Genomic DNA, 12,222 nt, shown 5'->3' on the forward strand with positions numbered 1-12,222 from the left:
CAACATTTAGATGGGACAAAAATGCCCCTTTTAATAATTAATTTTTATAATAAAATTGGTCATTATCTTATTTACCTGGTAAAATAAAAGAACATGAATAAAATGCATCGACTCGGGTAACTTACCCACTGGGTAAGTGCATTTACCTGGCTAAATAACTTACCAAAACATGAAGAGGGCCTAAATGCCATCTTGTTATCCATATATTCATAATAAACCCATGATTATAATTAACAAAAAAAAAGGCAAGAAGTGTTAAAGCCCAAATTCATCACTTGCTGCCAAATAAAGTTAAAACTCATTCATTTATACAAGAACAAATCTTGGACAAGCTGTTGGGTTTCAATAGTTAATGGAAATTATATTCTATGAACAACATGGCTTTTATATTATATTCTATGAACAAAATTAATGGAAATTATTTATATATGAAGTTCTTTTGAACCCAAAGTACCTACTGTTTCAAAAACCAAAATTTATATTTATGTGAACAAAATGGATTTCATTCTACAATTATGTGATTTATAATTAGCAATATGTGATCCAGGAGGTCACATAAAAACCCAGATTTTCATTTTACATTATTGGGCATGTATGGTGCTGTTCTCTGTTTCCTTATTTTTTGAATTATTCAAAATAGTCATATACATCATTAGTCCAGAGAAAAAGAGACAGAATTACAGTGTGCTGTGTGCAGAACTGTAGAAACTTTGGCTTTTGTAGGATTTGAGCTGGCTTAAGCTCTTTGCTGGAATAGTTTAGAAGTGGGTGCCTGTTTAACCACTTGATAAATGGAATCGAGTACTTGATCTATCAAAGATAAAAAATAAAAAATAAAGAAAAAAAATGGATGCAAGTACTTGATGTGATTTAGACACTATACTTGAACCAAATTCTGGGTAGTCATGCGATCCACCTTACAAAATTAATTTGAGATCGACCAATAAGTTTGATGATGTGGAAAAGTGGTGTCAAACCTACCAGCAACAGATGCAGAAGGTCACTTGGGAGAGAGAGAGAGAGGAAGCTGTCCATTCGACTTGACCAATCACTATTATTTCATTTCAACTACCTCTTTCACGGGCACTATTTGAACTTTGAAGAGGATCAACAGCGGAAGCTAACTAGGCTAACAATGTTTGTCACCTTTCATAGCTCACAAGTCACAATTGTGATGTCCTGCATTTTCTCTATTGCCCTGAATCCCACTTGAAGCAAACACAAACCAAACCCAAAACCAATCTAACCTAACAAAGATAGAATATCCAACCCCACCCATCACATATATGAAACATGCATCCATGCTCAATCAAGGCTGTATTCATACAAATGGTATGATGTAATGTTTTCAAATTTCTGTTGATACGGACGGTTGGACCGTTCGGCATGAGAACCATTCAGGCAATAGATTCTGTTTTATTTCAAACCTGTTTCTTGGCCAAAAATCGTTAAATTGATCAACAACCTGTTGATCCAGTCAGCTGAACCACCAATCCGTTTAACCTGTTTAATGGTTTTTAGCTGTTTTTATTTTAATTATTTTTTTAATTTATAAATTTTTTATTAAAATGGATCATTCATTCAAACCAAATAATTGAACCATCAACACAACAACCGATGAGAACAATTCCGATTCCAGATCGATTTTTAAAACCTTGATTTGATGTTGCAATTTCAAGTGGTCAGATTTGACATGGGTTCACCTTAACGCATCCCTAATCTATCACTGCTTGAAGTGCTTTGTTGATTAGAGTGAGGTGTATGTAATTCCTTGCTATTTTGAATCAAGTCTTAAATGTTTGGATCTTGGTATACTGGGTTAAAAAAAGAAGTTAACGATTCCTTTAACAAGATATATAGGAATAACTATATTATTAAATTGAATGAATTTTAAATGTTAATAAATAATAACTGTAATATATATATATATATATATATATATATATATATATATATATATATATATATACTTGAAACATATAAGAAAAATTCATCAAAGTCATATTTTCTTTTATTATTAGGTTGCTCATAGGCATGTAATGGAATATCTATTTTCACTAGAGCAAGTCTTGATAGTTCTAACATTGTGCAAGAGCTAGATGTCATACAATTTCACCAATATATCCCAAGAGGTCTTAACTTTTCTGCTACTTGTTTGCTTTGAACACAAAAAAATAAAAATAAATAGTGTTATTTAGTTGCATATGAACAAACCATGAATAAGTGCTTTGAACACATGCATGGGTGTAGGTACATAGTTTGACAGAAAACATGGCTTTTTTCTCTTGATAGGATTCATGTAAATATTTGGGATTAGCATGAGTTGGGTTGAGTTGATTTAGGCCATGTTTAGGAGTGCTTATGTTAAAAATAAGTGCTCAAAAACAAGTGTTTATTCGAATGAGCACTTATTTGCATTTGGTACCCAACTTTTTCAAGTACTTATTTTAAAAAGTAAACACTTATTTTATATTGGGCGTTTGGTAGTCATTTTCTCAAATAAGCATTTGTGACTATTTTGTCATTCATTTTCTTTCAAATTTTATGAAAGCAATTTTATAAAAGTACTTTTGTGAAAGTACTTTTACAAAAGTACTTTTATGAAAGTATTTTTGTGAAAGTACTTTTACGAAAGTACTTTTACAAAAGCACTTTTATGAAAGTACTTTGCAAAATTCAACTAGGGATAATTTTGGAAGAAAAAAAATTGAATAAATGCTTATTGTATAAGCACTTACAAAAAGCTGAAAATTTGGGCTTAAAATATAAGCCCTTCTTTCAGGCTTATTTCCCAAACACCAGTAAGTGCTTAATGATATATTTCCAGCCCAAATAAGCACTTATTTCGAATAAGTACTCCCAAACATGACCTTAGTTGCATATGAATAACAGTTATAGTATGTAGAAAAATTGTGGTTTAGCCATATATCAATGTATCCTCTCAACTGATCAGTTGTGGAAGATGTGAAACCAAATAAAACTGATCAATTATGGTCTAGCTATATATCAATGTATCATGAACTTAGCAACCAAGTAAAACACTACTATAATTCAACACCAAATAACTCCAAATCAATAGACTGTAAGTGTTTACATGATCACAAAAGAAGAAGGCAAAAATAAGTAACTAATCATATGCATGTGAGAAGGAGCTTCAAACCATTCTTTAGGCATCTTCTAATGGAATGGCCAGAGGTAGCTAGCTGCTCCTAGCTATATTCTACTCATGGGATAACTTTTGTAGGGTTCTTGAGGAAAAAAAAATTAAAGGTTACACAATAAGCTTTGAACTCAATATCCATTCCAGCATTGGTAAAGCTTGTTTTAGATACTTGATAATTGTAGAAATATGAAAGCAACAAAGAAACTATTCAAGCCCACTTCGTTGAATAAAAGAGAAAAATAATGTGGTTATAGCAGATAAGGACAACTTTTGGTCCCTAATATCAATAAAAGTAATACTTTTAATAAAATTTCAAAAATAGGTTAACTTTTAAAAATAATATCAAATCAGGCCAAAAACAATGTTCATTTTCTTCCTCTTGTAAATCATTTATTAGCCCCACTGCACAACAACGCCTCCGCCTACCTCTGGCGCATCCACCCACCTCCGACAACGCCTTTGCCCACCTCCATCTCTACCTCTGCCCAACTCTGCCAACTCCGCCCACCTCCGGAGGTGGAGGCGAAGGTAGCAGTGTTGGGTAGAGGCAGAGGCAGAGAGGCGGAGGCGGAGAGATGGGCGGAGGCAGAGGCGGAGGTGGGTGGAGGCATTGTCGGAGGCGACGGTTGGCGGCGACGCTGATGAATGATCTACAAGAGAAAGAAGATGTATAGTATTTTTGCCTTTATTTGATATTATTTTTAAAAAGTTAATATATTTATGAAATTTTATTAAAAATATTAATTTTATTGATATTAAGGCCCAAAAGTTGCCCTTAACTGCAATAATCCCAAAAATAATCTTCTGCCAATAATTTTAATATATTTTAATGTGTTTTTCATTAAAATATAAATTCAAATTGAAGCACTGATCATGGGATGAGAAAATGACATCTTGTAAGACTGCAGATAACTGATTAGTACCTACCACATATATATAACCTGCCTTCGTTTTAAATTATAAGGATTCTTGAAAAATGAAAGCAATTAAGTTGGTTCAGCTACTGATGAGATTGGCTTCAATGCTCATAAGATCTTGTTCATAGCGTTTGCATAGCTTTTTACAACCGTGCATTCGGAATATTTCCATACTTGTATGCTTTTTTTCATGGGGAGATATTGATATTCCCTATGCAAGGCTCCAAAGGACTATATGAACGGTGTGAGCATGGTCTTAACTCTTGTGAGGGTCAAATCCGATTTTCTGACTGACGCCCACCAAATATAAGCTGTTCATGTGAGGCACACCTCAAAAATCTAGAGGTGCACTGCTACACTTCAGCCCTCCCAAACGGGCATTATATGTTTGAATGAAGTTTCAAGTGAATTTAAAGAGCATGTGATTGTATGGTTATATGTAGTTCAAAGTATCGTTATGTATCGACTGATATGGGTTGATATGTATCGTTGATATGGGGACCCTTCCGATACGCCCCTACAGTGGGTGTATCGGGGGTCTGACCAGTTCAGGGGATGGAGGGGTCCTAGACCGGCTCCCCTGAACCAGTTTTGAAAAAAAATTAAAAAATAAGTAAAAAAACAAGTATCAAAACGCCCGATTCGCCCCTAGTGGCGTATCGGGCATATCGATATTTTGAACCTTGTAAATATAACTTTTAGTTTATTTATGTGATATTGTATGTTTTTGGTTCCATTTACGTTTATTGAGTAAACGGTGCCTCATAGGTGCCCCATCAACAAAGGCTTCATTAATTACATCCATACGTATCGATGTGATTTCTGTGCGCCTCTCTCGTTTCAGAAAGTTTCATTTTGGAGATTCTTGAAATGGGTAGGTGTTTATTGGCATTTTACTGATGTGGTGCCTAATGGCGCTTGTGTCATAAACGCCCTCATTAATTGCTTTTCTTGGTTTTGAAGCCATACAAGTACAAAATGTTTACTCAATAAATGTAAACAGAACCAAACACCTTCATTGTATTTTCACCCCTTTGCAAAAAACCGACATTAATATTTCTTGAGCTAAATTGTCTCCTTCATAAGGAGAGAATGACCATCAGCCAGTGGAAAACACAGCCACATAACCCATTTACCACATAAAGTATAAGATTCAACCAATGCTTTAAAAACCAACACGGAATTCATCCGCCTAATATTTTCAAAAAAATAAAAAATAAAAAATGGCCTAAAAACCATTATTCGGTCGAACAAGTTGATAGTTCAACTGTCTGGGTCAATGAATCACTAACTAATTCAACGTTTTTTTAATAAAATAATGGTTCAGGACTGAAATGGAACTGATACCTTGACCAATTTCCTAACCAAACGGTCTGACCGACTGTCTTGGTCAATAACGGTTTTAAAACCTTATTTCAAACAATAAAAAATTAATTCAAATAATAAATATATATATTAATGAGAAGATAAAAAGCATGCAAGCAGGCTAATAAAATGAAGACTTCTCCCACAAATGAATAGGAATCCAAGAGTGAAAACTTTCCACGCACTACACCTTTATAGTGTATAATGTGAATGTGGTTCAATTGTTTAGATCACCAGTACTCACACCATGACTAAAGCAAATTGGGATATACTCGTCACATTGTGCACCTCAAAGCCACATTCCACCTTATATTGGGAACACCGTCTTCCATGAATAACAAGTATAAATATGAAAGATGTTCTCGATGTATGACAAGAATATGCTATGAGGTTGGTATGGCAGATCCGGACTTGATTAAAGCTTATATATGGAAACCTGCTGACTGACTGAAACTGGATCTCTTGTCTACAAGAACTCTGCCCATGTCTACTTACATAACATCGCAGACGTAGGGAGGGGATCCAGAGTCCTGCCAACCGCCGTTGATGCATTTGTCTCAAGAATCCAAATCCTCCTCTACGGTTCTACTCATAAAATACTGGGGCCAATAAGGATAAACCATGACATGTACATACACAAGGATCCAAGACGTCAGGCTGACGTTGTGTATCATGATTGCCCACCCAATATCCTACGGTAACTGTAGAGTATCTCTTACAGAGCAGCAAAACCCAGACTCCATCGAAACGGTCAAAACCTTGAAGTGGGGGCGGGGGGGGGGGGCTCAATTGGGAACCCCCAACTACCGGCTTCATTGCTTCTGTACTATCCAATTACTGTACTCCTTACTTCTGATCTAACGACAAAAGTAATTTGTACCAAGTACAATGTACAACCCATCCTCCGATTGAGACAATTTGACCATTCAGTCACCCACTCCACCCACCTAAAAAAAATAAACAAACAACCAAACAAAACCATCAACTCATAAATTAAGACGGGTAAGAAGGGAAGAGGATAAAAAAGAAGTTGAGAGTTGCCATGAACCATGGTCCATGGGCTTAGTGGGGATGAAAGCTTCATCCTTTCGTCATGATCCCAAATTGTGATTTTAGTCCACCAATTACATATTCACTAACATTCCAAGAATTGGATTGACACTTTTTTGGGTTAGAATCTATTTAGGATCTATACCCCACCTTTTCTCTTCTCTTGGGCTCAGTTTGTTTTGTTTGCAGTGTAAATTTCATTTTCATTGGTATAAATGTGTGGGAGTGCGAATGGGTAATAAAATGAAGTGGTCCACACTTTGTATGAAAAAGAATGTAATAGGGTTATTTGTTTGGGAATGAGGTGGAAGAAAGATGATGTGGTCTCCACTTTATATGAGAAAGAGGTGTGAATTCTGAATTAGTTTTTGAGATGCAAATTTGCATTACCAATGATTGCAAATGAAACAGTACAAATTTTGTCTGATAAGAATGCAAATCTTAATTGCAGATGGACACAAAATTGAACCGGATGCAAAATTTGTATCTAGATCAGATTTACACTGCAAACAAACAGAGACTTGTTTTTTTTTTTTTTATTCTTTTATTTGTTTCTGTTAATTAACATAGGAACCCAGCTTCTATTGTCATGAACTCCATCTGAATTTTAAAACCAAATCAATGATAGAGTAATTAACACCCAAACACAAGGCTTTGATCTCAAATCATTGGTCTTCTCTCTCAATAGCCTCTCTTCTACTACTGGCAGTTCTGCTACAATCAATTCATATGCCAATTCCTGAACGTAGAACAAATCTTCTCTCTTGTGCACAGAGGGCATATATTAGAAATGAAAGGATATAAAATCGATAGCCTTTTACATCGAAATATAATGGGATTCTCTCTTGTTCATGAGTTGGGGTGTTACCACTCTCCCTTGATTGTTCCATTGAACACAAGAAGACTAGAAATAGCAATAACTGACAAGTAGCAATAGCATTATACTTCAATAGATTCAGAATCACCATGGAAAGCTCAAGGTTCAACATATCGTTACAATCTAATACGCCAGTAGGGGTCGGACTATATCGGGGGCTCGCTCCCCTATTTTTTTTAGTTTTTCTAAACCTGGTTCAGAGGGGTCGGTTCACCTGAACCAGGTTAAACCCCAAAACACCCCCTGCAAGGGTGTTATCGGAAAGCCCCCGATACGATACATGTCGCCCAATACGGCCCAATATGTATTAAAATTTCAAACCTTAGGAAAGCTTCAGTTTGCAATCAGAGAGCATTGCAGAAAACTATTAAGTTGGGAGAGAAATCTACATTTCATATAGAGTGCATCCATATTCAGGGCGATATAAAGATACCCTCCCCTGTTCAAGGCACAAGAAGGTTGAGAAGGCCTAAAAGTACATTTTACCGTCCATCAGTGATTGGCCTCTTGCATACTAGATAGAACGAGGCATGTAACCTCAAGTCCTAAGTTGAATGACAAGTTGATATGCTTTTAACTTGACAAATGGAGATTGAATCTGGATTTTCAACTACCGGTTAACACTGATCTTACCCCTGGGGAACTTCATTGACAAGTTGATCTAATACCAATAATTATTGAAATTCACCTTCTCTTGATCATATCTGAAAGATTACCTATTCTTGTACCAAGCCCACACTGGCTGACAACTCAATCCACCACCTGATTGATTGATGCTTTTTGGCTTGGCCGTAAAAGTAAAACAACTAGGGTCGACATGTTCTATAAATGCCACTGGACATTTCTGTATGAAAAGACTGCCAACTAAGGACTTTGATCTAAAATATCAACAAACAAATGTCACATTATTGTAGATGTTTAGATGAGTATCGGTGGTGGTTCAATCAACAAGATTTAGTGGTACAAGGGTGCTCAATCAGAGATGATCGAGTGTCTGGAACTTGGGATGCAATAAGATTCTGATTGAAAGTAGTGTGTTGGTATTATTCGATATGGTTGGGACTTAAATCATTGATTGGTTAATTCCAAGGGAAATCACCAATTTTAGTGCAGACATGGGTAATCTGGCATGACAGTGGAGGACGGCAGAAGCAGAACCAAAACTACAAATGAAAAAAATAATGATAATAAACGAAATATAACAACAAATTAGAAAGTTCAAAAATTCAAAAGTAAAAAAGTTGAAAAGGAACAAAACAAAATAACTTGGCCACTGTATATATATATATATATATATATATTAAATTTGAAACTGATGGAAGTACAGGCTGTGGAAATCATACACACAGATTATATAGCTTCTGGTGAGATACAGATCTGGACTGGATAATATAAAAATGAATATATCTTGTCTATGAAATCGATATGGCAGCCCATCTATAAGGTTTGTAACTGTATTTGTACAAGTAGTGAGGAAGGACGTTCCACTCCAGCAATCAAAGCGTTAAGAACCCCATAGCCAATGCCTTCTCCTGTTTGCTCTTGTTGGAACATCTGCAAACATCCAGAGGGAGCATTGGCTTCATTCTTATATGCAGATTATCAGAAAAAATAAAAAGAAAAACGAATAAAACATAGATATCAAAGAAAGTAATAACAGACACAAGGTCAATACCACCAACTGCATATAAGGAGTTGTAGTGAACTTCGCTCCAGAAGCTCAGCCAAACCTCTGTGACAAAAAGAAAGATCATAAATCCAAATGGGAAAAAAATACTACTATATAATAACTCCACAAGTTCATCAAAAAAAAAAATACTCCACAGAAAATCCCATGAGAATAAAGTGCAAACCAACAATAACATTTTCCATACTGCACCAACACCACATTCAGACAAGTGAAATGATGTGTACCACCTGGACTGGTGACCCACCATGGGGACCACTAAAAATGATCAAGAATGACTAAACCATTTCATAAGATGAACGGAAATGGTTCAGGAGGAAGCTTGTAAACTGAACACTTACGGATGCCAAACAAGTCAGATTTGGCAAACCACGCTTAGGTCATAAATTAAAGAAGGAAAGAGAAAAGCTAGCTAAAAATTTTCCCTCTTTTCTGCCAGATACAGTTACATCATATACCACACGTATGGAACATTGTGTCAGCTCAGTGGTTTCCACATCTCTTGTAATGTTCTAGATGGTGAGTGTAAGATGCACTTGTATCTGATACAGAAAAAGAAATTTCTATTGTCAGAATTCCTCTTGAACATGGATAAATTCCACTTCCGACATTTTATGAACACACTATTTTGAGGATCATAGTTAACAACTGAATCTTAACAAACGAACAAGGTTCAAAGTATTGATACAATACGCCCCTGTATTGGGCATATAATATCGTATCGGCATCTGATACTATTTAAAGGTGTTTTCAGGAACCTATTTATTTTATTTATTAAATAATATTAAAATATTTATAAAAATGAAATTTTCAAAAAAAAAAGAACTAAAAATATAAAAAGCATATTGTATAAAGCACTAAACACCTCTGTGTAAGAAATAAGGTTACTTCAGTTTTTCTTCCCCTCAAAACACTGACAAAGGATTAAATAAAGCATTTCTTGCCTTTTTTATATAAATAACCTGATTTCATTTCATTAATATACTAGAAAGAAGAAGAAGAAGAACTGTTTACTGTATTAGAGAAGTAATACATGTTTGAAGAGAAGAAAAAGAGAGAGAGAGAGAGAGAAGAAGAAGAGTGAAGAGAGGAGAAAAGAAAGAAGGGGTTAGGTGGTTAATGATCTGCCGCCCCATCTTTATTTATAGCTTTAGGTTCCTTACAAGAATAGGAAATAAACAAAAATTAGAAACAATAAGGTCAGCTGGCCCAACTTAAGAGAAATTAGAAACTTCTAATAAAAGAAATTAGAAACTATTAATAAAAGAAATTAGAAACTACTAATAAAAGAAATTAGAAACAAATAGGTGTGAGTATGAAACCACACATACTAGAGCCTGAGTGTGGGTATGGAACCCCACACTCATGGCTAACCAACTATTTCTTCACTCCCCCTCAAGTTGGGAGTAGATATTTGTCATACCCAACTTGCGTAGATATGTCTCCAATTTGCTTTTTGTGACTGCTTTGGTGAAGAGATCAGCTAACTGCATGTCTAAGGCAATGTAAGGAAGGCATACTTCTTGAGATGTGACTCGCTCTTGTATAAAATGTCTATCAGCCTCAATATGCTTAGTCCTGTCATGCTGTATTGAGTTGTGGGCAATATTAATTGCAACTTGATTATCACAATACAGCATCAGAGGCTTCTCATAATCAACCTCCAACTCATTAAGAAAGGATCTCAGCCATAACACTTCTGCAACACCATTGGCCATGAATCTGTATTCTGCTTCTGCACTGGAGCGAGCAACAACATTTGGTTTCTTGCTTCTCCAGGAAACAAGATTTCACTCCACAAATGCACAACATCCAGAGGTGGACCTCCTATCATCAACACATCCAACCCAATCCGCATCTGTATACACTTCTATTTTCATATGACCATTATTCTTGAAGAGTACACCTCTCCTTGGACATCTCTTTAAGTAGGAAATGATCCTTTCCACTGCAAGGAGACGGGTGGTCTAAGAGAATGCATGTATTGACTGACAACACTGACGACATAAGAAATATCTGATCGGGTTAGACAAAGATAAAGAAGTTTCCCAACCGGCCTTTGGTACATAGCCCTGCCCTCAAGGAGTTCTCCACTTTCTGCACTTATCTTATGGTTAGGCTCAATGGGAGTATCAGCAGGTTTCACTCCTAACTTGCCAATTTCTTCCAATAAGTCCAGACATACTTCCTTTGGGAGATGAAAATGCCATGCTTAGATTGAGCAATCACAATTCCTAGGAAATAATGTAACTTTCTTAGGTCTTTCACTTCAAATTCCTTGTGAAGGTGTTGTTTAAGGGTTTCAATTTCACTAGTGTCACTTCCTGTTATCACAATGTCATCTACATAAACTGCAAGTAGAGTCAAGGAATGACTTGTCTTCTTAAAGAAGAGAATGATCTGACTGAGCCTGTATGTATCCGAATTTGTCCAAGCCAGTCTAAACCTATCAAACCAAGCTCTCGGGGATTGTTTCAACCTGTACAAGGCCTTCTTCAAAAGGAAAACTTTCTTTCCTGCTTTTGTACTATAAAAACCAGGGGGTAACTCCATGTATACTTCCTCTTTCAAGTCTCCGTTGAGGAAGGCATTCTTAACATCCAACTGAAATTGTGGCCATGAGAAGTTTGCAACAATGGATAGAAGAACTCTGATAGTGTTCATTTTTGCAATAGGTGCAAAGGTTTCTGTATAGTCTATGCCATAAGTTTGAGTGAATCCCTTTGCAACCAATCTAACCTTATGCCTCTCTACAGTACCATCAGCATTATATTTCATAGTAAACACATGCATCCAACAGGTTTCTTCCCTTCAAGCTGGTTAACTAGTTCCCATGTGTTGTTCTTGTCAAGAGCATCCATCTCTACTTGCATTGCTTCCTTCCATTCAGGTATCAAAAGAGCTTCTTGCACTTTTTTGGGTATAGGAATAGCAGAAATAGATGCCAAGTAAGACCTATAGGATTCTGAGAGACAATTATAGGAAAGGAACTTGGAGATGCAATGGGCAGTTGATGAGGTGCAACGACGCTTCCCTTTATAAATAGAAATTGGAAGATCAAGGTCATCTGTCGCTGAAGGCTGAACATCTGTAATAGTGGGAACAATAGTGGGAGCAGTAGTAGTGTCTGGATCTAGAGCTGTAGAAGATGTTGGAACTGGCC

At 36.0% G+C, this 12,222-nt stretch overlaps 1 protein-coding gene across 3 annotated transcripts in view; it reads right to left on the reverse strand.

Annotated features, from left to right (window-relative positions):
- Positions 1–8,650: 8,650 nt before the first annotated feature.
- LOC104586515 (Cysteine proteinases superfamily protein) overlaps positions 8,651–12,222 on the reverse strand; it is a 74,443-nt gene continuing 70,871 nt past the window's right edge. For 2 of the 3 annotated variants that reach the window (XM_010243775.3, XM_088891337.1), the window contains 2 exons: positions 9,048–9,104; positions 8,651–8,926 (listed from right to left, as the gene is read on the reverse strand). In XM_010243775.3, the coding sequence (XP_010242077.1) occupies positions 8,877–8,926; positions 9,048–9,104 (107 nt within the window). In that variant the 3' untranslated portion in view covers positions 8,651–8,876. Of the gene's footprint in view, positions 8,927–9,047; positions 9,105–9,517; positions 9,602–12,222 lie in introns of all 3 variants that reach the window. The other variant, XR_016078556.1, reaches the window with a different exon arrangement.

Source organism: Nelumbo nucifera, chromosome 7 (assembly GCF_055504915.1).
Source record: "Nelumbo nucifera cultivar China Antique chromosome 7, China Antique-T2T, whole genome shotgun sequence".
NCBI classification, from domain to species: Eukaryota; Viridiplantae; Streptophyta; class Magnoliopsida; order Proteales; family Nelumbonaceae; genus Nelumbo; species Nelumbo nucifera.